At 45.9% G+C, this 26,547-nt stretch overlaps 1 protein-coding gene across 1 annotated transcript; it reads left to right on the forward strand.

Moving 5' to 3' along the window:
* Positions 1–1,456: 1,456 nt before the first annotated feature.
* Positions 1,457–26,283, forward strand: TMEM255A (transmembrane protein 255A). The gene is made up of 9 exons (XM_026039135.1): positions 1,457–1,624; positions 3,401–3,543; positions 8,646–8,708; positions 14,454–14,543; positions 16,436–16,498; positions 17,525–17,613; positions 19,826–19,988; positions 21,353–21,496; positions 23,632–26,283. Exons 1-9 carry the CDS (start codon positions 1,531–1,533, stop codon positions 23,788–23,790), a joined length of 1,008 nt encoding a protein of 335 aa, XP_025894920.1. The 5' UTR covers positions 1,457–1,530; the 3' UTR covers positions 23,791–26,283.
* Positions 26,284–26,547: the final 264 nt, after the last annotated feature.

Raw genomic sequence — 26,547 nt, forward strand, 5'->3', positions numbered from 1 at the left:
CGCCGCGGGGAGCCGCCCGCTGCGCCCCGCACCCGCCGCAGCGCTCGGGGCAGCCCGGTGAGGTGGCACCGGGAGAGCTGGCACCAGGGCAGCGCGGGGACTGTCCCCGCGTGCCGCGGCCACGTCCCGCGCGAAGGACGCGGCGGGGAGGTCCGCGCTGCAGCGGCGCCTCCTGGCCCCGTTTCTCCCGGTAACCAGAGCGACGTGCGCTGGAATCTGGGGCAGCGCGGGCCGCTTGTCATCTGCAGCCCGCAGCAAAAGCGCTTCGGGAGCAGCGCTCGCCGTGCTGCCGTGCACAGAGAGGAAAACGGCAGGTAACGGGAATGCCTCTGGAAAAATGAGCCGTGACATTGGTGGCCTCGGGGGTGGCTCTTCACAGTGGTGCTGAGGCGCCTCTGAGGGGCCTGAGAGTGAGGGAGCCCCGAAAGAGACGCAGGCTCCCGCGCGGGGCTGCAGAAAACACCTCAGTATGCCCTTAATGGAAAAAAACATGTTTTCCAGTAAAGCCGCGATGAAGTTAGTGTCCCGCAGATACAGAGATGGAGATGATCACATTGCACTTAAAAAAAAATTATTTTGGTTAGAACTTACATTGAAAATCTTTTTTTTTTTTTTTTTAATACAATTTGCAAGGTATTAAAAACTTCCTAAAATTTTCTTTTTGGAAATCTTTTCTTTTTTACCTTATGCATTGCTAAGTGTCAGGTGTGAGCTAGGAAATAATGTTAGAAATCAAGATGTGGAAAATGTGATTTCTGACGCAAGTGCAATATATATATAAACATCTAAAGCTTCTTAATTTGAAGCATTTTCCTGCAAAAATRTCTAGAAAAATGTAAATTTTGTAAATAATTGATTCTGGGGAAAGCCAGCTCTTTTTTTTTTTTTTGTCCACTTTTATTGCAATTTTCTGAATGGAAAGTGCTAAAATACCAGCTAATGTGTGTGAACTCAGTGCACATATATCGTGTGCAGTTATTCCAACTTGTTCCACGGGGTTATTTTACATAGCGTACAAACATCTGCGCGCCCACACAGCCTAACTGTAAAGAAATCAAGCTGTGCGAGGAACATATGGCTGGTTTTGCTTACCCTCTGCTCATTTTCCAGCCAAACTATTCCAATAATCACAATTTAGGTAATCCGTTGTGTGTGTAAGTAAGACTTGCTCTTTATTTCCTTTTAAAGCTGATCTGTGTAAGAGGTGTCAGCTTTTATTTCGCCCAGATTCTTGAAATTTGCTCAACTGAACCTTAAGTTCTGGTGCTTTGGAACTTAAGACACTTATGTGACACTTGTATTTAATGATTATATTTGATCTGGAGCATTGCACAAGCTGTATTTTGGTGTTTGGCAAGTAATATATGCAGAAGCATCTTTTCTGATAGATTCTTAAGTAATTTAAAAGTCTATATTTTATATTTATTAATTTATGTGGTAGGTTTAGCAGAATAAAAGGATACAACCTGAAGTTTTGTTAAATAATTAGGTTCATTCTGCAAAACAAAAAATGATACAGAGAGCTGAGGAATGCTGATACAAGATATGACCTGGATTTTAAGGGTACTCCAGCAGTTGTTTGAAATAACATTTTTATTTGGAACTCTCCAGTTACTGATTCCAGGTGAGAACTGACTAACCAGCTGCAGACCCTCTGCATTAGATCTTGTGCTCTCCTAGAACTGCAATTCCAGCTGTGCTCAAGAACATAAGCAAAAGGTTTGTAGGTGGAGAGCTTCCCTCCAAAGATGCTGGTCAGTCAAAAAAGGATATTACTGTTACCCACGAACCTTTTCTTGCCTTGTATCTCCTTGTGTTGAGTTGTTGGGGTTTGAAGCCTGTGGAGAACCTGTCWGTCTGAACTGTTCGGCGCTGTGCGGGGCGACTGATGTGGCCTCGTGCTGATCACAGCCATGCCAGCCCCACTGGTCAGCACGCGGCACCAGAGAGCTCCCGCGAGACGCAGCACTGGCGGATCGGATCCGAGCGGGTGCAGAGGTGGGAGGTGTCCTGGCTGTGTCCTGGGAGAGTTGTCCCTGCAGAGGAAGGACAGTCGTTTGCTCCATGTGTGTCCATACGACCGTGTCAGTGACCCGGTATAGTCAAAGCCAAAGAYCTCTGTAGCTTTACCACAAATGTATGGAGACCCTAAAGATCGGCCTGCGAGCTCCTGGGATGTACATCTTCAAGGCGCACTCCTTTTGGGAGGAATTTTGGAGAAGTTTGTCTTTGACTTGGCCTGATCTTTCTTGTTTGTGCGGCAGAGTTAGCAGTTCCTTTATGCAGATGTTCTGTCTTGCCCCATACGGACTGTCAGCCCCTGAAGGCCTCAGATGGGGCTTCCCAAACCTAGCTCGCTTTAGGGAACGTGCTGGGCAGCTGTGGAAGCAGCACCTCGCTGTCGGGCCACAGCTTGGGACTGACCTCGTGTGGGAGCTTCAGGCTGGGAAGCGCCTTTGCTCTTCACTTGCTTTGGAGAAGCACAGAGTGCCGGGTGGAATTGGGGCTTGCCCTGGCAGCGAGCGCGCGCAGCTGCCAAAGCGCAGGGAGGCTCTGCCAGTCCTCTCCCAGCTGCACTGGCTTCTGTTGGGCTCTGTTTACATAACAAATGAGACAAAATCGAAAGGTTTGCTTCAAAAAGTGTCTTGAAGATTGCAAAACATGCACTAAATGAACATCCCTGAAGATATTGCTGAGTGTAACATCACAGCAGGCTTCCCTTCTGAGCTGGTGGAATTGCTATTTCATATTTATGCTCGCTTGGGAGATCTATAAATATATAAAAGCAAAAAGGCCAGAATCAAGCAGCTGTATATCAGCTCTGCTAATCTGCAAATTCATTATTCAAATAGTGTCTAAAAATACTTGGTCTTTGCTGTAAGGAGAGGTTGATACCGTAGGAGGAGGAAAAGTGGTTGTTAGTGCTGGTGACTTATTTACATAGAAAAGTGTGGATGCCCTATAATATATTTGCATGCAAAGTTCTCCCCTCAAAATAAGTTGTGTTTACTGTGGCTATTTAACTTGATGGAAGCAGACCTATCGGAAAAGTAGTAAGTGTCTAGGTGATATTTCTTACTGGTTTAATTGTCCCAGACAGGAAGGGACTGGGAAACTCCTTTGTATCCATATGAGCTTTGTAAATTTAGAGTTCTTGGTGCTCTCTTCTTCCATATCAGAGCAATAGTAAATAGATAGGAATTCAGGTGCCCTAAAAAGTGCTTATAAGCATATAAATGAACATAAGAAGTGACACCTAAACAAAAAAAAAAAAAAAAATGTTTAAATTGCTAGAAAGGAAATTCAGCATCATGTGGTTGGTGGTGGGAGAAGAATTTTGCGATACTGTGACTGACCCCAGATGGAACTAGCAAATTCTGTTGTGTATGTGTGTTTTTAGGGTCGTTCAATAGAAGAAAGAGAAATTCCCTCTACGTAACTGTGACTCTCCTCATTGTGTCAGTATTAATTCTAACGGTGGGCCTAGCTGCTACAACAAGAACCCAAAATGTGACTGTTGGAGGTTATTACCCAGGGGTTATTGTAAGTATAGAACTCCTAGGTAGGTCTAGAAAACTTATTGCCTACAAAGTCCCTTGTAATGCTGCAAATGTTATAAAGGGTGATTGTGTCCTGAATATTAACATCTGCTCAGCTATTTCATTGCCATTTGATTTATTTGATTTATTATTATTTTGCACCTGCTGCTCATTCCCATGCAAAACTCCCATTCAGTCAAGTGGCAGTTTCCTCTGAGCTTGGGTTATGCTAGCAGTGAGACAGATAAATTGGTTTTATGGCAGCCAAAACAACCTTRGAGCTGCTTTTCTTCCCCTGCTACAAATCAGGTTAAGCCTGGCACTAAAGAGAAGAAAGACCATAGATGTCAAGAATAGTTGGGAACCCACGTCTTGAAATGCAGCCCGCATGAATTCATGATCATAAAGTTTACTTACAGAAGCGTTTAATGATTTGGGGTCTTCGAGGAGGACCACATTAATAAAAGCTTTGGCAACTTGCTGGAGGAAACTGCWTATCAAAGCTGCTGGCACATCAATTTTTATTAACGAGTGGAAATGGGAAAGGGAGAACTTGTAGCTGCAAATGACTTAATTTAGAGAAGACAGCTGGTGTCCAGCCTAGCTGCATTGGATGTATAAGCTTCTGCAGAAGCACTGGAAGAAGGTACCTCATGCCTTTTCACCCAGCCCCAAAGCAGTCTGCACAGAGATCTAGCAAGCTGGAAAGCAGGTCCTGTGTGAGGAGTGCTCAGAGGGCACCAGAGCAGGGACCTGGCTGCAGTCGGGTGCGCTGGCTTAGCACATTGGTGTCCCTGCAGCCTGCGGATAGAGGCTGCTGTTKTAAGAGCAATGCAGTGTTGTGCACTTAGGTTTGAAGCCTGCAGATTGGAGGTTTAAAGCCTATCCAAATCATTAGGCTGATTTCCTGCCTTACTGTTGTCTGATTTATTTACTGTGGATTGTTGATCTCAAGGGGATTTGTAATTGTCCGTGGATAAGCTCTACTGTGACTGAAGACAGACCCTTTACAGCCATTAGTTTTGAAATGTCATTATGGACTGTTTTGTCTGTGACCAGAGATTGCTGTTCTGGCTGGTTACAGTAGCTTCTGCACATAGGCCTGTTTTTCTGTTGTTGTTTTGAGAGAAATGTAGAAGGAAGGTGTTGAGGGGGTGAAGAGCTGTCTTCACATTCCCTGTACTTGCCCTATGCCTTGTCCACCTGGGCTGAACCCCATGCAGCAGAGCAGATCCCGCAGACTGGTACAGATGGGTCGAGCTTGTGTTCACATCCTCCTGACATCTACCTAACTAGTCAGAGAACATCAGCACCACTTACGGTTTTGTAAGATGTAGAATCGGCTCAAGGAATTCATGAATTTGTGGACTCGAGCTCGTTTGTATCGATTTACTGTGCTTAGAGGCAGTCTGACTTTGTAGACTTGTCACCAGAATACTTCTGTCAGTTTGCTGTGTGGAAATCTGTGATAACCTTCCCAGCCTTCCTGCACAGGAAAGCTTTTCCGTCTGCTGCTGGGTGCTTCAGCTGGCACTTAAAACAACTATTTAGTGGGTTTTTTTTTTTTTTTTTGGTAACAATCTGGCATTTCTCTCTTTGCTGTGGAAAAATAGCCTATGGGGAGGCATGAGTACTCAGTGAGTTGTGCCTGAACAGGTGACCTCCACAGCCCCAAAGAAATGACTCCATACAGGTGTTGGCACACAAAGTTTGCATTAAAGTCAGGCCACCAGTGGTCCCTCGGCACCATTGGTGGTGTTGCTGTTAGTACCTCCACATTGGTGAGGAAAATGTAGTGCCAACGTCTTGTGTGTTGAGTGGTTTCTCCTTCATGGATTAGACTCACAGAACTGGGTAGTCTTGTGGAAGTTMAGTTGTTCTTGCAGAAGGGAGTTGTGCTCCTGCTCTCCCATTGTGCATGTTAGTGTCTGTAGGATGATATGAAACCCTTCCTAGTTCACATTCTCCAAAAGGAATATTATTTTCCTGTAGCTTTCTAGGAAGGGTCAGTGATTCCCCTGAAGCCACAGCAGTATTGCCCAGTACAAGTTCTGCTCAGCCCTTAGAACAGCTCAGTGCCCCTCAGCCAGGGGTCTGGAAGGGTTCCCAGTAAACACAGCACCAGATTCTCTGCGCATGGGCACCCAAAGCTCTCAGGGGGCAGTGCTCTGTGTTGAGTCAAGCAACCAGACTGGATTAGTGTGGGCTGGCCTGCATATGATGCTGCAGGCGCTGCCGCCGTCACACACTGTTGGCACAGGTCCCCTTGGGARGTGACAGTGGGTGTGCGGCGCACCATGAAACCTGCAGCGTGTCCTGCTGCTCCTGTGCCTAATGCCTGGTTCTTTCTTCCTCTAGCCTGCAGCCTTGGGCAAGCACCACTTAGGAACAGCACACAAAGAGGAAATGTGCACAGAAATGATTGTCCCCTGCTGGGAGTCATTTTCCCAGGGGGTTGCTGAGGATGAACAGGAAAGATCTAGCAATCTAACTTAGAATTGTCTTGGAGACCTTTCCACACATCAGTGGGATTTTATTTATTCACAAACAGGACAAGGAGGCCTTCACCACCTTTCCTGCTGCTGACACCTTCACYGCTACTTGTATGTGCACTTAAATGGTGTTTTCACAAGAAATAATGTGTTTATGACTGGATAGGTGACCTGAGCCTGCAACAGTGATGCTTCGCAGATGAAAAGTTAGGCACAGAGGTCAAGCAGACCTATGGGAGTGAAGCCACGGACTGGGAGATTAGTTTAAAAATTCTCTCTCTTTTTAAGTAATGGCTCAAAAGTTCTTTTCTTTGGTGGTGAATCTTTAAGAAAAACATTCTTCAAAACTTTTCCTTGTGGCTTTGAGCTCCAAAAACTCTTTCTTGCTGTATATAATGGGCATAGAGCTTCCATGCAACATCTCTGTGAAATGCAGCCAGATTCAGAAATGGGACAGGGTCTCTCTGGAGGCTGCAGACAGAACAAGGCTCATAGAGAAGTCTCCTCTGCATTGTTTTGTGAAAGCCTGTTCAGGAGGCAAATGTGCTGCTGCCAGGTTCAGCTTCCAGCATCAGTATAAATGACTGACCTATCTTAGGCTTTGCCTGGCAAAGCTCTTCTGTGATGATTCCTTATTAAACATAAGTCTTTACTGTAAACATAAGGCTTTACTGTGGGAAAGCACATTCAGTTGTATCCTGCCCTTTTCAGATGAACATCTCAAGGGATCATCTCCATCAACAGATAAGTGATACAAGTGATGCAGATAATGAAGGTCCCTTTGCCCCATCAGTGGAAAAACACATTCTTCCCTTTCCTGCAGGATGACTCCGCTGATGTATTTAGTCTTCACTTGTAGGATGTACAGCCTCACTCCACTTCGTTCTTCTACCTTGAATTATCTCAGCCTTTCTCCTTTGCTCTGGTGCTGCTCTGAGTCACCATGTGGAAGTTTCTGTAAATGAGTTGGATCAAGCTCAAAGAGCACAAAAGATTTTTCTTCAGTGTTTGCCCTAGGTGCATGTGTTGCCAAATGTTTTTTCTGCCGCTAAACCCCACCAGATTAAAAACAGTACCTGCATCCATGTTGCTGTCCTAATCTCCCAGGTTCTGGTCTGTAAAACTGCCATAACATAGTGAAGCTGGGGGCTTTTGCTAGCCAAAACTGTGCAAAAGGATAATACCAAAAACTAACTGTATTAATAACGGTCTAGCCCAGCAGCATCATCAGGTTAATCTGGAACAGTTCAGCAGTGCAGCCTTCTGTCGGCAGCCACCGTGCTGAGCAGAGCCTGCTTCCTTAGTTAAGCCTAGTATTTAAGCAGCCCCTGGGGCAAGGACAGCGGTGGGAGAGGAGCACAAGGCAGGAGCCCGGGAGCAGCAGCAGCCCCATGGGCTGCTCTGCTTTGATCCTCTGCTCTTTCAGTCAACACCTGTTACTGCCTTTGGCGAAGCACCAGATATCACATTGCAAAGCAGAGCAGGAAAAGATTTGTCAGCTTCTCATTCTGTCTTCCAGTCTCTCTCTCTGTTTCTGCTTGTTAATATTGGATTTGTTAGACCTCTGTTTCCCCTTTGTGGATCTCACATCGATTACAGGTTTGCTGGCCCCTTCTTGAATCACTGCTGCTTGTTTCCTGCCTTATTCTGCTGCTTTGGAAGTGAGTGATCGGTTTTTTAGCCAGTCACCCCCATCCAGATACTTGTCACTTGCCCTAGGTTATTGAATGACGGTGCAGGCGGCTTAGTGTGAACAACGGCAACTGTAGGACTTCTTCAGCATTTCTCAGTCATAGAAACAGAGCTGCATATGATATATGCTGACGAAAGACCTTTCTAGTTGTGACAGTTACAGAAGTACTTCAAGAATTTTCCTTGTGATCGGTGTTTCCTGGTTAAAATCCTTGTTTCTTGCCTTTCAGAGGTCTACTCTGTCTTAGAAACCTCTCCAGTATGGCTAATAGTTTAAAGCTTTGGGGGGTGGGAACCTGTGCTCCTATCTAACTTCGCTGAGCTGAAGTAAAAACAGAATTGCCAGTTACAGCGGGAAGGAAAGATGCTCTTGCTGAAGTAGCTCATTCTATTCACTAGACAGGTGTGAACTCTTCTGGTAAAGGATCCTGGAGTGTAGGACTTGCCCTCCGAGCAGATGGGGGGGGGGTGGAAGAAGCAAGTGACTGCTAAATCTTGTCCCATTAAGAAATTTGCTGTTGAGTTCAGCACTTCAGTGGTTACCCGTGCCCTTGGGGTGGTTGCCAGCGGCTGGCCCTGCAGACACTAGTGCTGTGGTACTCCTGGGTTCACATCTACAGCATCCACATCTCTGTTGGGTTGTTCCCAAACAGCCACACACCTTTTCATCCACCACCCATTTCTCAGCATTAAAGGGAGTGAATTCAAGTTCATCCTTTTGTTTTTTTACACATGCTTTTAGTGTCATGTAAGTGATACACTTCTCAGTTCTAGCTAGTGAGAGACTCCACTGCAGAAGGAAGAGTGCTTACCCATTCACAACATGTTCTTTTGCTGCTTCTGAATTTAATTGTGTCTGTCTGCATGTGAAACATGTTGGATATCTTTCTGTTTTAAATGCTAACAGTATGTTGTTTTTCAGCTTGGTTTTGGGTCATTTCTTGGAATAATTGGATCAAACTTGATAGAAAACAAGAGGCAAATGGTAAGTTTGTTGACTATATAGACCTTTTTAAAAAAAAAAAAAAAACAGAAAAAAAAAGATTGTATTCTGTTTATAAAGAAAGGTTGTTCCTTCTCCTAATCCTTCCAGACCCATGTTGTTTATTTCTTGAGAATTATAGATGGCAACAGAAGGAGCTGAAGGTTGCTAACCCTGACATTTTTAAATTTTAAAAAACGCAGAGGTACAAAGTGACTGTACACAGTCTCATTGAACTCAGTGGGATCATTTCAGGCTCAGATTTGAGCGTTTGGGATTCTCAGGGTACTCGGCGCTTCCGACTTGTGCTGTTACAGGGTGAGATACGTAGCAGCAGTAGGCAGGAATGGGCCAGAGCCCGGCACTCTGCCCAGAGCTCAGAGAGCTGCCACCGTTTGCTCCAGCCCACGGGTGCCGGAGCAGCCGTCTGGCTTTGTCACCCATGTCACAGCATGGAAGTGGCAGATCTGTGGTGTCCTGTCAGGCGAGCTCTGCTGTCCTGTCCCATGCTCTGCGTCGTGACCAGCCCTCGGAAGGGGAGCAGGGGGGCAGTGGATCCACGATAAGGCAGAAGGCAGGTGAGAGCAGCACTGCTGGCTTGCTGTAGCTGAGCTTGTGCTGAGGGGTGAGGGACAGGGCTGGCCCTGGTGACATCCTTTTGCAGGGCACAGGAGACCTCCTCTGTCTGCCCATGCCCAAGCTAGGCAGGTGTGGTGCTTGGGGGTGTCAGTGATGGGGCTCAGCATAGAGGTAAGTCTTTTGGGGAAAAAATATTGAAAAAAGAGAGGTGTGGGCAGAGAGCAATCCAAGGAAGCTGGTAACTGGCCGTCACCACAGGCTGCTGAATGTGGCCTTTCCTAGCCAAGTCTCCAGGACTCGGTGTGTGCAGCTGGCCGGAGGTGGAGCAGGGACGTGCAGGGGGACCTGCCAGTTGGCCAGGTTCACCCTGGAACAGCAGCTGTCCTCAGGGATTGCTCCTCCCCAGTGATTGCTCCATCTCTTGGTAGCAAGATCCTTCAAGCCTTCCTGGTATGAAGGTTGCTCAGGGGCAAGGATGGGGACTCTACGCAGCTGCTTGTCCCCGTGGCCAGTCCGGCTCGCCCAGCGCGGCWGCGTGCTTTTGCAGTGACAGAAACGTCCTCGTGGAGAGGCCTGGGGATTGAATAGCAGGGTGTGCTGCCAGCCGAGGCTAAGGCAAATTGACCAAGCTGCTGCAGAGGTGGTCTGGAGAAAATCCTGTTTCTGCTAAGCCAGAGACTGGGCAGTACTGTGCTGCTCTGCCCTTTGTTTTTTAAATAATGTGTTGCCTACAGAGACGAGCAGTGGCAGGAGGGAGTGAGGCAGACCACGAAGGAGAGGAATTCTTCCCTTCCCATGATCAGGCAGGACCAGGGTAGCTGGGTTTCCTGGTATTTTTTTTTTTTTTTCCCCTTGCTATGCAAGAGCAATATGTGCCATTTTTTTTTTTCTGTCCTAGCGGGATTTCCCAGCCTCTTGCTCATCATGTATTAGCAGCATGACCGAGTCAGATTGAGAAGTGATCATATTATGCCAGTCCTGCGTTCTTCACAGGACTGCCCGTAAATGACAGTGCTTTGGCCTGGACTTGTTTGTTTGTTTTCTAAGAAGCCCTGGGCAGCCGTCGTTCAGCCTTTTCGCCTGGGTATCATCTGTGCCCCTTGGTGCGAGGAATGCAGGAGCCGCCCTGCGAGGCTGCGCCACAGCCTTCTAGGTCTGCTGGCCGGCGCGGGCAGCAGAGAGGGCATTGAAGAGCTGTCACTCATCATCCCTTTGCCTTAGTCATGGCTGCTTCTTACCCAGGAGGTGTTTTGCAGAAGTGTTTTTTTTCTCCATTACATGTTTCCGTGCCTCCACTGGCAGTGCAAGGTTTTATTCTTTAATCTCTCTGAGATTTACAGCGTGCTGGTGTAGTAAAAGTCAGTCTGAGTGTTGCTTCTTGCTGCGAGAGCCCTTGGTGATGGCAGGAGGAGCCGAAGGCAGCCTGCACAGCAGTGTTCTCCCTTTCTCCATAAGCTGGCTGGGGAACCTGAGGAATCGACCCTGCCAATTTGGCTAAAGGTCGAACTAACCTGAACCAGCACCTCTTAATTCTCTCCCGCCTGCTGACAGAAATAGACCTGTTTAGTCTTTCTCACCAGGACGTATTGGCTCTCACGCCATGTGTCTGCGCTTCCCGCCTGGCAGAGCAAGGGAAACTTTCCGCAGAGTTTGTTCCTCCGGAGACACCAGCCGGCTTGCGCGCCAGCGTCGYGGGCGCCTGTGACTTGCGTGGGAGCTACATGCTCAGCACTTTCCAGAGGCAAGTCAGCATTTTGCAGGGCTCCCTAGCAGCCATCCCTGCCATGGAAAAGTAATTACCAACAGCTTCACAGCCCACGGAGTGCTGGAGTGCAGCCCAAGGGGAACCTCTCACCAGAGCACTCCTGTTTTATGGTTCCTGTATTATCCAAAACTAGTTTCTTTTCATGGCTGAATTCTGTGCTGAGCAACTGATTTTGGTGGGAATTACATGCATTAAGACAAATAGCTGATAATGCATTACTCTTAAAAGGGACTTGCGCTAGTATCAACAGTCTTATCATCTTAAAATTGTGTTGGCAAATCATGAGATTGGTTTAAAATGGGATTTTAAAATGCATTCTAGTTTTGTCTTCTGATTTTAATTTGTTTTCTGAATTTCTTTAGTGTCTCAAATTTTCAATGTTTTATTTTCAGGCTTTTTTTTTTTTTCTTTCTCTCCTTCCTTTCTTCCAGCTGAAACTGAGAAAATCTCATTTATGGAAAGTGGACAAACCCATTTCTAACACCCGATCCGTAGATGCTAGTGCATGTAGAGCTGCTAGAACAGTATCATCATTAACTTCATATCTTCTTGAACAATCATAGACAACTAGTAGACAACTAACCTGCTCTATGTCCTTGTTGCTGGGGTCACTTCCCAAGTGACAGTTCCAGGAGTCATGCTGTTTAGGGAGAATATCTATGTTCATACATATATGAGTCAGAGAGAAGTACAGAGAAAAGCTGAAATTCTTATCAAATCACCGTAGCCATAAAAGCCTTTTCTTCCACAGGGAAGCAAGCAATTGTGCTTTCTCCCATTTTGTGGTTTCCTAGTTATGACCATGACTTGGTGTAATGGAATAATTGAAAGTGCAATTTGTGTTCCAGACACGGGCATGAAATGGGTCTGAGCAGGGAGGAGAGGCTTGTGTTGACAGCTAATGGAAACAGCAGGTTCCCGGCACAGGACCTGATACTCTGCAATAGCAGCTTGTTGCTAGTGACAGTAACTTGTTTGCAAGCCCRTGGGATTAATTTTGCAATCTGCTTTATGTGCTGCTGCAGTTCTTATTTGCAGCAGGAGTCTTGCATAATTAGCCTCATCTAGAAAACCACTTTATTTTTTCCTTTATTTAWTTATTTATTTATTGAAACTGATGGAAAGGAGCGATTGTCCAGGGAGGGTTCCCAGTGAGCTGGTGGGGCTTGTGTTCCTGCTGCTCAAGCTGGATTGTACAGGGATGTTGCTGGCAGATAGCAGGGACTCTGCKGGGTGCCTCAGCTCCTGGTACGGCATGCAGGGATGTGGGAACATTCCCCTTCCCCTCTAGCAGGTTTGAGGTGTTTTCATGGTGCTCCCACTGCCACACGCAGCTCCCTTGCGGCAGCAGAGTCGGCCTCCTGGCAGCCCCCATTTCCCATAGGAAGCATCTTTGAGGCTTCTCTTTGATTTACTTGGGGGAGGAGGAACACAAGCGTTTCCTTGGTGCCTTGCTCTCCTTTGAGCCTCCTCGTTCAATTCTCTCTCTCTTCTTCCCATCTTACCCCCTTCCTCCGTCTCACGCCTTCTCTGGCTCGTTACCTTCACGTTCCCTCTCGAATTTTCCTCTGATCTTTTATCATTCAAATGCGCGGTAGCCCCTGGACCCAGCTGCAGCTCCCGCCTGTGCCGGGCTCCCGCCGCACAGGTTTTGATGCYGGCCCCGCTCACACCGCTCCCCTGTACCAGTCAGGCTAACGAGGGTCTGGCGAGACGTGCTCATTACCTGGTAGCCACCAGCAGCTCCCGGGCTCAGGGCCGTGTCCCGGGAGCAGCGGGCGCTGCCGCCTACCCTTGCCCTGGCGAGCGGCTCCGTCGGAGCGGGCCGAGCAGCGCCTCTGCTCTGCGGCCATCGTTGGCACCGTCGCGTTTCCTCTCTTCGCACCGGGTACCGGGCAAGCTGCCGTCTGGTGTCGGTCCAGCACATGGGCAAATTCTGACCCTTATTCTGCTTTCGTGAGGACAGGACGGACACGGATGCGTCCAAGTGCCAGCCTGGGTTTTGGCTCCCTGCAGCGCTGCTTCCCCGGTGTCTGTGATTGAGTTGGACCCCTGGGGACAGCGTCCTGTGGCTGTTCCACATCACGCACAGAGAGGCAGAAAGAAAGCCCTGCTGCTCCCCTGCTTTCTCTATGGCCTTTGGGGATTTTCTGCTGTCTCTGTGAGCCACTTGAGACGCAGGAGGAAGAAAGGGTGTTTCAGATAGAGAAATTACCTGTTATGCTTCAGGGTCATGTTGACAGGCAGGGAATGAAAGGGCAGGGACCTTTTATCAGCACACAGTGCCCAGGGGGCTGCAGCATGGCAAGGTGACGACGGCAGCGCTCAGTAACCGCCCTGCTCACTGAGGGAGTTGGGGTGAAAATGCTGTGATGAACTTACAAAACCTGAGATACTTTGGAGGTGCATTGAGGTCCTTTCTGCCTTATATTTATCAAAGGTTTTAGTTTGTCTTCCTGAGAATGGGATCTTTGGGTAGGGAAAGGAACTGAGGTTCTGAAGTGGCCCTGTAGCTTCACACCTGGATCTCTACGACAAATACGTGCCCTGCCAGGAGACCTAAGTAACCTGTCACTGCTGCTCAGACTAGTTGTTATTTCTGTGTTTATATTATTATGACTTGTTACTGCTCTATGCACTCTCTTTATTTTTTCTTYTTTTTTTTCCAACTGAAATCACGTCTGGTTTTGGGGAGAGGCTGTCCTTAATGGCTGCCAGAAATCAGCAATCAAAAGCTGTCTCATTAGAGTGACAAGCCACTAGGGAAAAACCCTCTAAAGCTTTGAAGAGAAACCTGCCTCTGCTTTAAATGGAAATGCAGCTGTTCCCCAAGCTACAGCTTTGTCTGTGAGCCTGTTTATGGGGCTGCGTTGTCTTGAATGGCCAAGGCTAAATGCTCACAGAGCATTTATGCTCCAGAGCCCTCACGGTCACTGAGGCCTTGTGGTTCTTGCTGGTTTCAGCAGAAGCCCGTACGGTTACGGCTGAAATGATGAGCAGTTCTCCTGGGTGCTCTCTAGGGTGGAGGAAGAAGATTCCTCCTCTCTTTCCAGGGAACAGTTAAGGATAGCAGCAGCTGTGAGAGGAGGTGTATCCAAGCCTAAGGTTAGCATCTAGGAATCATGGATAAACTTACATTACAGTATCAATTCCTCAGAGATCCTGTCTGGCAAGATGCTGCTATTCCTATTGCAGAGCTGCTACTTCTGCTTAAGGAGAGGCTTTTCTTTAAGCCACACATCCCATTGATTTCAATGAGACAAGTCTGTGCAGCCTGGGCAAACATTTGGGCCATCGATTGCTTGAGGGCTTATTGGCCGTGATTTATAAATCCTTGTGGAAAGGGCATGAAGCACTTGGTTGTGGAGAGGCAGATGATACTTTGCTTTGTTTTCCTTTCTCAGCTGGTTGCATCGATCGTCTTCATCAGCTTTGGCGTCATTGCTGCCTTCTGCTGTGCAATAGTAGATGGAGTCTTTGCTGCCAGACACATAGTAAGTGCTCCCAGGAGAAGAAGGGTGCTCCAATACTCCTACTCGAGCAAGATAAGCCTTGTGTCTACGTTCTACATCAGACCATGTTACGATTTCTAAATATGTCACGTGCTTTTAAAAATCCAAGAGTTTAAAGCGATGTGTCAGCTTTACAAAAATAATTTGAAATGAGAAATAAGTATTAAGATCCTAACACTTTGCTTTAGTGTTTTTGTATAAGCTTCATGTGTTAGTCTCAAAGCTGCAACAGAAAATGTTATTATGGGTACTGCAAAGGGGCAGTGGACAAGCAGTAGCATTTTATTTTTACTGCAAGCAGTTCTTAATACTGGTTGAGCCACTGTATGTTGGAGTGGAATGAAGCAATTTGATACACAGGTCAGGGTTACTGTAAATGGGAAACACTTTCAGTCAGTTCTGAGTTTCCAAAGACTTCAAAATAATAAAAATAAAGCTACTGTTGTAGTGACCAATCACAAGTATTGTGGGTCATGCAAAAAAAAATTGAATTTGTAAAAAAAGAAATGCTATTTCAAGTTTTAAATTAGAATATGTAACTGCAAACAAATTTCTTTTTCCCTCCACATCTTCATTGTTTGGTTTCCATTTTTTTTTTTTTTTTTCAATTTTGAGTGAAATGGTATTAAAAATAGATTAGGAGTTTATTTGTATTTGGAATGGAAAGGAATTTTGGAATGTCAGAATTAGCCATGAAACGGGAATTCCATGAGTCAGCCGGCTCTTTATTCTTCGTTGCCTCCGAGCGTCCAGACGGTAGGAAGATGACGGCAGGATTTGCTGAGAGAGCAGAGGGTGGCTCTGCTCGGCTGCGTGATAGGTCACCACCTGTCTGGGTGCAGTGAGCAGCTCTTGACTGTCTCTGGCCCCTCTTTCAAGGGCATGTGGAGGGTTACCACTCGTAAAAGTGTGGAGCTGTTTTTGACTCCTGGCCACACGAGGATGACTCCTTCGCTCTGTGACTTGGGATGCTGACCTCATGGGCCGGGTAATGGCAGGAATTGGCACTTCCCGGCCGGCCACCGGGATGTTTGTGCGTCTGCGGCAGCCAGCGCCGCGTGCTTGGAATGGCCGGGGCTCTGGTTTCTGCCTCTTGATTAATGGACGCGCTTTTGGCCTCGATTTACCTCCTAACCGTCCAAGAATGTCATCATCTCGCTGGAGATGTGCTCCTGCCACACCAGCACATAGTGTTCCCGTGTGCCCACTGTTGCTGGGGCTTCACCGCAAGCTGTGGATCAGGCAGCTGGAGTCCAAGTCTGACTGAAGGAAGGGCCTTCAGCGAGGGTTGGTCTCCATGGTGCATTAACCATCGTGCACAGGAGGAGGGCAGCAACCACCACCTCGCTGTCCCCGGTGCAAATTTAGTGTTGATTTTGCTGAGGTTTTGGCCTGGGGTGCAGGCTGCCCCAGGTTAAACTTCAGTGCATGTTGTTTGCAGGCGGAGCTATTGATAATCCCCCAGAGCCTTCCCCTCGTTCCCTCAGAGCCCAGAAAGACAAGCTTGCCAGCTTAATGACAGATTGTTATGAGTCAGCATGAAGAAGCCCTGGGAACATGTTGGGCAACCCTGGGATATGCCTGGGAAAAGATGGAAAGAATAATCCTGTGCAGGGTGGCTGCCCTCCTTCAGTTCAAGAGCCGGTTGCTCCCTGTTTAGCAAGCACAGACCTCAAACGACCAGAGTTATAAAATAWCTGGGGGTGGATGGAGGCTGCCAGATTACTGAAGAAGCAGCACATTCGGATGCTGATGTGTGAGCAGGACCCGTCTAGCTCTGGTTCATCTTCCCTGACCATCTAGCTGCCAGCTTGGTTGCCATTTCTGGTGCTGATTATAAAGCAAAGCTAAGTTTGGTGCTTTTCCTTTGGCAGGATCTGAGGCCGCTGTACGCAGGACGATGTCAGTATTATTCCAAAAGTACAACCCCACCAGAGGTGAGAGCAGGTTTTGCTACCCTGTCTCCTCGAAGGACCTGGCTTCCCGCTGCGGGTGGAGAAACCAGCTGCCAGGCTGTTGTGCTGGTTCCCCAAAGTCCTGCACATGGAGGAGATGGTGGGAGACAGGGCCTGGGAGGCAGGGAGGTGCCGGGGAAGACACTGTGGGTCTTGCTCTATATTTGCCACAGCTACGCTAACGAAGGAGCTGCCAGAGATAAGGCAGTGGGAGAGAGGAAAAYGCACCAATTTCCGTTTCTTCAGCAATCCATGGATTACAGGAGCAGCGGGATGGTGGATTGAGAGTCCAGACAACAGTAATTTCTGTGCACATGAGGAGTATGCATCTTCCCACTGCCTCTGCTGTCTAACAGTTCCTCTAAAGAGGACGGGCAGGGGCAGATGTTCCTGCCCRGTAGGGGTAGTGCCTGTGTGGGCATCTTTGACCACCTCTGCTCTGTTCTGGGAGACCCTCTAAGATTTTCTTCCTGAATTTCTGAATCATTTTTGAATAACCGCTATATTTTAAATTATCTGCTTGAGGTGTAAAACAAGTACTATCCAGTGGCATTGGTGGGATCCATTCTCTTTTTGGCCTTCCCATGTGTACTTGAGCATTACTACCTGCAAACAGACCGTTGACCTCCTTGCTTCACCTGTTTGCTGACATGAGATTATTTTTCTCTCTGATAATATCATCCTACTGGCAGCTGTTCCTCTCTAAGTTACTATCTGGGGGAGACTTTTAGTTCTATAAGGTCTTGTCTGTTTGTAGAAGTTACACAATGCCCTTGCTATGCAGGCACATGCTTATCTGCAACTTCCCCGTAGTGGGAGGAAGGGTGGTCTGTTTGAGTCTGATGCTTTGTACTTCTATGCAACTGAAAAGGAAAGAAAAATCTGCTTGGGGCTAATYCTAAAGCCAATGCAAAATCTACCTATTCAGCAGGCCAAATAGCAGCAGTAACTGTGCGTGTTGGTTGTGTGCTCCTGTGTATCCTCTGTGTTTCTTCTGAATTCACACAGGCGATTTGTCACCCGCAACGCCGTGCACCCTGCACACCCAAAATAAAAACCAACACCTGCTTCTGCTGTGACCTGTACAACTGTGGAAAGTAAGTAAGCAAAAAATGCTATTTCTGGCCATGGGAAGATCAAGCAGTGGCCGTGCTAGTCTGCAGGTGTTCGAGTGGACAGGATAAGGCCCAGACAGAATATTTATTAATGACAGCTATTGTAGGAGGAAGAATTACATTGTGGTTGCTTGCTGCAATACTGTCCATGAGAAGAGCAAGTGAGAATAAAGGGGTCTCTGAATTACACTCAAGTCACCCCAGCCCCATGTGAGCGTGCTACAGGGCAGGAGACCCTGGGACTTCTGTTCCTCTTGTTTTCCGCAGCTTTTCCTCTACAGTTCCCTTGTTCTAACAGTTTCCTTCTCTGTTGACACCACTATTTCATCGGCTTTTGTTTCAGAAGAGTGAAGGTGTAAAAACTGGGATACCCTTCTTCCTCATCTTCACTGTTTTGTCCCCTGTCAACAGAGAGGAAAGTTCCCAGGCTAGGGCCACATCCACGTTCATCCTCAGTTTCCTCCCTGCCCAGTGAAGGTCTCAAGAGGTTGAAAAGTGCATTGGTGCTTTGCAGAGGTTTCAGGAGACCTCACAGCACGCTGATCACACTATCATTAAACCTGCCTGGTGTCACTTAACTTCCAGCATGTGCTGCATCGTGTCRTTCGGACTGTTCAGTGTGTGTTGGCAGCCCGTTAGTCAATTGATTTTTAGTGCTGCTTCTTACCTAGGGCTGTTTAAGCCTTAATGTCTCTGAGACTGCTTAGCTGAGCTGACCCCGTGTGCAGCACTGAGCGTGGTGGAGGCTAAATCAGCAAGTGCTGCACATGGGCTAAATCAGCGAGTGTTTTGATGTGCTGGGAAGGGTCGTCGCCAGTCTCAGGCTTGTAGGACTTCATTCCGGTGCGAACCGCTACAGAGATGAAGCTTGTTCCTTCCTTGGACTGTTTATAGAACACATTCCTGTTTATTCCTTGAAGGAAGGAATGCACAGAGAAGGTACAGGAGTAGAAATATTTGTAACTGTTCTATATTGTTCCTCCTTTTTAAATCAGGGTGGTTTAGAGCCCTGCCTCTCACCATTTCCTCTTTTACATCAGTTGTTACAATCTTAATCTTGCCTGGTGCTACACAAATGATACCCCCCCCAAAAAAAAAAAGAAAAAAGAATGTAATAGTGAGAAAAGAGACTGGCCCTTGTGAAAGGGTGCAGGTTCCTGCGGGCCTTGCAGGGAGTCTGCTGCAGAGCTGAGCCTGGAGCTTTTGGTTTCCAGGCTCCTACTTCTTGACCTTAAATAAGAGCTAATTCCTCTCAGTTGTCTCAAAGGCCCCGTGTGGTTTGAGCCTCATCCCAAATATGAACTAGGAGATAAGTTATTCATAATGTGATATATTACCCCAAAAGCCAGGCTGTTCCCCCATGTGGCAATTGGAGAGAAGTCATTACTGAAGAATCCACCTTGTAATACTCAGGCCCACGTATTGGCAAGAGCTATTTTCCCTATTCCGGAGTAATGATTCATTCCTAAGTACAATCAGCAGAATTTTCTCTGTCTTGCATATGAAAAGGGTTTCAGATGTTAGCAGAAGGACCTTGGCCAGGGTGCCGAGGGTCCTGCCAGCCCCTGTCCTTACGGAGCSCTTTGAGGTGCAGGTTTGGGCGCCAGGAGCGCGGGGCCGTGTCTCAYGGCTGTGCCTGCCGGGAGGCCGGCCGCGCCGCCCGTGCTCTGCCCCGTCCCGCGGCTCGTGTCCCTGCGAGAAGCTGGCCATGTTGTCCCTCTGTGCTGCCCTTCCTCGGCGTGTTGCCCTGGGTAGTGCCAGGACTGCTTTGTAAAACACTCTGGAAACCCCCAGGATGAAGGGCTGGCTCTAAGGAGATTTCAGATGATAGAAATGCTCTAGGTGTGCCTGCTTGAGCAGGAAGGTTGGACTAGATGATCTGTAGAGGTCCCTTCCAACCTTAAATATTCTGAAATATTCTGAAATATTCTGAAATAAGCGGCAGACTCAGACTCGAGGGTGTTTTGGCATTTAGAGGGCTTCCAGGACTTGGTTGTTTCACACATCAAGCTCTTCTGCTGGCAGGGAGACCTCAAATGCCTCAAGGATGGAATGTAGGAAGCTTTAATCCCTTTCCCTCAGAAATGAGGCCCAGGCTCTCATTAAATGGCAGAATGCATTTTGCTGTGCAGTGGGATCGCTTACATTTTACATGTAGTTCATTTGTTTTTGCCGTTACTGTTTCCTAATCCAGCAGAGTAGAGATCTCTGGAGGATACTATGAATATATTGATGTCAGCAGCTGCCAGGACATCATCCACCTTTACCACTTGCTTTGGTCTGCCACAATTCTGAACATAGTGGGACTATTCCTAGGGATCATTACAGCAGCGATACTTGGAGGCTTYAAAGACATGGTAAGATGGTACCAGCTTCTCTGTACATTGAAGGAAACAAATGGGGTAGATTGAAATATGAATAGCTTTTTTCGTATTTCCTTTGTGGGGGGAGGGGGAGAAAAAAATAAATCATTTATGCACCATGCAGTCAGGCCAAGGAGGAAGGGCATGAAGCAACTGTAAGGAGAAAGTGAAAATGATTCAGTTTTCTGATCTGGTTTCACCACTTGAACAAATTAGAGAACATGAACAGAAATGGGAAATTGTGTTTTCCAAGGGAACTTATCAGCGGTAAGGCTGGCAATGTCAGGATTAAAAATGAGCTGTTTCTTAAAAAATGGTCTTCCTTTTCATGGCATTGACCCCGTGGAAGAAAATGACTGTCAGTGGTGGGTGCTCATGAGCCTGTGATTTCATAGCAGTTGTAGAGTCCTGAGTCTTACTCTGTACTTAGACAACCCTGTTTGACTGGAACTCTCCATTCAGTTTCCTCATGGTGCAGAATTTGAGAAATTTAAGTGGGGCTGAAACCAGATAAGTGATTTCAAGCTTCGATGATGAAAGAAATGCTGTTCTGACAATGCAAGTTTTGAAATATTGTCACTCAGCCAGACTGTTACCTTCCATACATTTCTGTTCAGCAGAGGACAAATCAAGGGGAATATGAGCATTTGGTAGATAAATTTGGATTTTCAGTCAGTCTCTTATGACTCATATGGAATAGTAAGAACTAAGATGCAAASGAGAGGGCATTTGTAGTTCYGACAGTGTATTTTTCTTACAAATAMATCTTACGTTTTTTGGCAAATGTGCCATATTTCAAAATTCTGAATTTTCTTATACTTTTTTTAAAGCCACCAAAATCTTCCCAAACAAAATATGAGATATTCTCATATTTCATATGAGAAATATGAGCRTGTTCCCAGCTGTGCATTGCGGTCTCTGAGATTTGGTCCATTCCAGGTAGCCAGTAAAACCACAGAAAGATGTGCTGAAGTGTTTGTGTACAAGAAAAGTTGAAAAACGCTGATTTCAAAATTCAATAAACAACAGAGTAATCAGAATTAATGGTTTCTTTCCRCTATTTCTGAAAATTCACTCTAAAAACTCATTTTCTTTGAGCACTAGTATGCTCTGGGCTATTGCCAGGCTTGTTCTGGGAGCAATGGACGGCTAAAGAATGAGTTGACCTCAGGACTTGCCTGCTGCTTAAGAGGAAACTGGATTGCCAGTGGTTAATTCAGCAGAATTGGGCCCTGAATGTGCATGCTGCTCCTTTAAATCATTCTCTTAGATCGTTTCTGCTTTCATTCAGCTGTCAGTTTTCTGAGGCTCTGAAGAGGTTCTGGTTAGCAGGCTGAGATCTCTTTTTGTTTTGACAGACTCCCTCCCTCCCTACGCTGAATTGTACTGTTGAAAATGCACATCCTTCAGTATCTTATTATTCGAGGCCACAGGTGACATCTTACAACACCTACTACCATAGCACTCCTCATCTGCCTCCTTATTCCGCGTATGACTTTCAGGTATGGAACAATACGAGCTACTTTGTTATTCAGCCACAGGGTTAAATGTAGCCTAATCTGCAGATTACAGAGGGCTAACTTCTCAAAGTCATTTACATTTACATTTTTTCTGTTCATGCAGAGAATACCAAATCTTTCCTGTTAGCTAYCGATCCTTCGCTGTGTTCCCTTTTAATGAGACAGTTTTTTCCTGAGAGCTCCTTTCAAAGAGAAGGCAGCAGAAAGTGCCACCTGCCTCCCTTGTCATTCACTGGTGGAGGCCACATTAAAAATAGTCAGTGCCTGTGACACCCGTGATGCTCCAAGGATAGAGGCAAGGCAAGATGTTCAGGTACTCATTTTTATGAGACCAAGTGCTATACCTGAGAAAATGTATATGATTGCAGAGTTCTTCTGAATTTGCTTGTTTTGTTGTTGTTTTGATTTTTGCTTTTTTGCCCTCAGCAAATCCAAGATTGACTGAGTTATGGAGCAGTACAGTTAAAAACAGTGTTATTTTAACTGTGCTGTCTACCTCTGAGTTTTTGCTTTTTGAAGTAAATGGGGAGTTCCTACCTCTGTTCTTCTGTCAGGTGGATGTTACCCTGGTGGTTACAATGATAAAACACATCATACATATTCTTTGTAACCATCAYGGCTGGAGATGATTTTAATTAACAAGTGCACAAGTCTTGGACAGCCTCTGAGAGGTATGGTCTCGAATAGTCACAGAGCKGTGCCATGATAACCTCCTTCCTTAGAAGGAGAAGTTTCCGCTAGGGAATGGTAACTTGGATCTAAATCTTTCTGTCTTTACTGATAGTGCCACACGAGGACAACCCTGTTGTCAGGGCCTTCTGGAAAYGTTTGAACATTTCCACTCTCAGAATTTCTAGGACCTGTTTGTACAGGTTTGTGACCTACTGGTTTATTAGTGCAGCCTGGGACTGTCGGCTGTGTTGTGTAACTGTCTACAGTTATAAAGATGCCGGCCATAGTGTATATCAAACAAGCTCTTCCACTCAGCTCTCTCGTCAGACGCTCAGCTGATAATAAGAGCTATTTAGCTCTGGGTTTGCCTGTGCTGCAGTCAAACCAGCAGAGAGCTCAGCATGGCTGGATCTGTTCAGCTTTTCAACCAGAAGGACTACTAGGGATCTCCTGGTGCTTCCTTCTCAGCCGACCAGCATCTTTAAAAAGATGCTTTTTGGAAACTGTTATTTCTGCAGCATCAGTGCCCCCCTGCCCGGCTCCAGCACYGATCCCCAGCCCCAGGGCAGCGGCCAGGTGCCCGAGCAGGGAGCTGCTCTGCTCTGCTCTGCCATCACGGTGCCTGGGAGTGTGACYGGGCGCCTCGCAGGTGCTGCTCCTCCACTGGAGGCCTGTCCGGGGGGCCGGACAGCAAAGTGGGTGACACAGCTTGGAAATACAACTGTCAGGAATGAAAATACGGCTGTACAGCCGGAGGAGGGAATGCACRAAGCTGTGGCTCTTACATGTACAGAATTCACTTATCTGACCTGTTGCTGGCAGAGTGAAGTGTGTTCATGGGTTTCTGATAGTGAGTGAATGATTTAAGAGTTTAGATCTGAGGTATTTTTGATAACATGGATATTTTGGAGAGATTGCATTAATTTTCAGGCATGCACAAATTCCATTTCTCCATCTTYTGAAGCTTTTTGCTAATTGAAGGAAAACGTTATTTTGTTGCCATTAACTTCTGTTTGTGTGGGGTTCTTTTTGATTGGGTTTTGTTTTTTATTAGTGATGAAAAGGTAATACAAAAAAAAAAAAGTATTTACAGCTTAATCAATGTTGGCACTGGCTATTGTGTGAAACCCAAACTGTGACACTAATCTGTATTCAGTTGTCCAGATTCTCTGAAATGCAGCAGGTAAACAGCAGAGGTCTAAGGAATCCTATGCAGAAACATTAATTACAGCCTGTGCTCACCTCTAATGCAGTGAGTTACTTGTAAATGTATCTGTCCGTTCCTGTGTTTTCCAGACTTGAGTCTTGAAACATTAATAAAATTGCACTGCTTGGAAAGGAAGTATTGATTTACAGCCACCCTTTAATTTAAGCAGAGCCTGGTGCTTTTAAGGCTCTTCTCCAAACACAATGTTGACAACAGTCGTCTTGCTCTCTCCCTGCAGCATTCCAGTGTGTTCCCAGCCTCTACTCCTTCTGGCCTCTCAGACGACCCCCAGTCAGTGTCACCATCTCCCAGCTATATGTGGTCCTCTAATGCTCCTCCTCGTTATTCTCCACCATATTTTCCACCTTTTGAAAAGCCACCACCTTATACACCATAAGGAACGAGGAACAGGAGGAGGAAATATTTGCCGTTGAAGTAATTGCGAACATTTTGTATTTATATTTTACTGGGGGAGGGAGCAGGAGGATAGATAAAGAAGAGAATTGCAAATCTGAATACCAGATTGGACTGTTCTTTCCTGCAAGACTTGTTTTAGAGGTTTAAGAGCTGGGTATGGGGAAGGAGACGTAACTGCTGATGTTCCAGTGTCGGTGAGTAACGAGCGACCTAAATTCCAGCCTCTGTGTTTTACAGCGAGGTTCTCGTTTTTTAATAAAGTGATACAACACACATGATACATTCTGGTCTGCCTTACTCCATCTTGAGCCAAGCTGAGGTAAGGGGAGCCAACATCAACCGTTGTCCTGCCTAAGGGGCTCGCAGAGAGCTCCACAGATGCTTGTTTCATTTGACCTGTGGCTCCTGGGCCCTGCTCGCCCCATGTGCTGGTCACCGGCCACACACACATGCAGGGAAGCCCCAGGGAGGAGCCGGGGCAGCTGCTCGAGCTGCAGCACCGTTACTGAGGGAATGTCAAGGGATGTTTTAATGTGTATCATAGCAGGACAACTGGAATATTGCTTTCTCCAAGGGGTAAGCATTAAYAGGCAATCTGGTTTATTTCAGGATGCTGCTTGAGATAAGTTKTGAAATGCAGTTGCCTGCCTCAGAATTCTTGTATAAATATTGCTGAAGTCAAGCAGTTTGGGTCATTGCACTGCCTACATTTTCCTTGTATTGCTGTAAAAAGTATCAGGAACTGCACAGGTCACTGAAACACAGGCCAATGAAGACACTTTTTTTTTCTCCCTTCTATTTAGTTGAGACTTTTTTTTAAGACTGTGCTTTTAACTTTTGTAATGGATTGAATCAGCATCCTGAATAAGCACTGATTTAGTAGCTATATTATGGCTGCACATACCAAATTCCCCCTACTAGTTSTTCAGGATGTAAGTCTCACATGGGTAAAATTCAATACCATGTAATGTAGGCTGAAGCTGATAGGAATTTGCAATTATTGTTGTGACTTTCATTTAATCTTCAGCTGATGACTGTGCTGATTGGTCTAGATTCCAGCAGATTTTGCATGCATCCTGCCTAACAAAAAAGGAGGTCAGCTTTGTTACGTGACACAGTGTCCTGTGGAGTGTGGTGCTACTCCTGGAAGTGATTTCAGATGACACCTTTCAAGACTGAGCTGCTCAGCCTGAGCATTCTCATCTCTGCTTGCTTCAGGGGTAGAAACAAGTTATCGGGGTTTTATTCCTTATTTCCGAAAGATTTGATTTCCTTTGCTTCAGATTGCTGGGGTCTAAGCAGAAATTGTCAATATTTACATTCAACCCTGATACAGACAAAAAGATAACTGAGAGCTATCTGGCTCACAGAATCTAAAAAAAAAATGATATAGATGTTAGGAAAAAAAGATTTTGAATTGKGATATCTCTATACTTGCAATCAATCAATCAAATAGATTTGAGATTATCTGCAGGAAAAATAAGCACTGAAGTCCCTGATCTCACTTTTCAAAGTACACCCACACTTTATAATGTTGTCTTTAATCCTGTGCATTTACAGAGTTCTTATGTTATGTGTTAACCTTATCATTCCACTGTCAAATACAAATCAGTGTATTATTAAGCTAAAGGATGATACTGTTTATCCAGAAGCAAACACATAACGTTTCTCCAACAGTGAGGGCAAATGGCTGCAGAAAGTAATACAACTCACCGGATTTAAAGCAGTAATGTATGCAGAATATATCGTGGTAACATTTTGTTTTACTGTTGATTTGTTTTGTTGACTGCTGAAGTGCAGTGCCTATAAATTCAAGTGCTGGAAATAAGAAAATTGTTAAGAAGATAGTGCACAGTTTAAAATAAGCAATTGATAAAACACCCCACAAAAACTAGAATTTGAAGGGCACATTAATTTCTTAGTACCAAAAAGCCTTTTATTGCTCTATCTTTGAAGTAACAGCCCTGTCCTACTTCTGACAAACATATACTAAGCCATTTGTGCCTGTCTACTTAAATGGGGCTGGAAGGATGAGAGGACACTACAGGGGACAGGATTTAAAGCACATTGCTAAGAAACGGAGTAGGGTTCCTGAGGGGACCATAACTTAGTGGCAGGGAAATAAAGAAATGGCTTTGTCGTCGTTTTTGACTTGACAAATATATAACCTTAGGAAGTTACCCCAATTCTTTTTTTTTTTCTCTCTAGTGAATCTTAATTTAAGATCTAAGCACTCTTTAAGCAAAAATTACATTGCTGCTTTAAATTCACYATCAAAGGACAATTCCATGGGATTTTCTGTTCAATGACCTGTTTCCTACCACTTGAATAAATCTAAATATTTAGTGTAAATGCAATATTCTGCACTGTATCCATCATTTCTTCTGAGAATGTAAAGATTGTGRCTCATATGTACCCTTTTATTACTTTACCAAAGTTAAATAAAATTGTGTGAATTTTGTAAACATTTACAAATTACATTTTACATTTTAACAACTTCCCTGTGTTTTACAAGCATTTTTAATGGCAGTTGCGGAATTTCAGTGTAATAACAGCATGCATTAAAAACAAACCAACTAACAAAAGCTGTATTTGCTATATTGGAAGCCAGTGCTTCTCCTACGAGTAGTTACTGGGTGGTTATTTCGTAGGATTTGTTTTACAAAGCCCCAGGGGCCCCCACTTCTCAGTTCTCTGCTCTGGCCACAGGCAAAAGACTCAAAATCCTGTGKTTTTC

Source organism: Nothoprocta perdicaria, unplaced genomic scaffold, assembly GCF_003342845.1.
Source record: "Nothoprocta perdicaria isolate Ctin4 unplaced genomic scaffold, notPer1 scaffold_22, whole genome shotgun sequence".
NCBI lineage: Eukaryota > Metazoa > Chordata > Aves > Tinamiformes > Tinamidae > Nothoprocta > Nothoprocta perdicaria.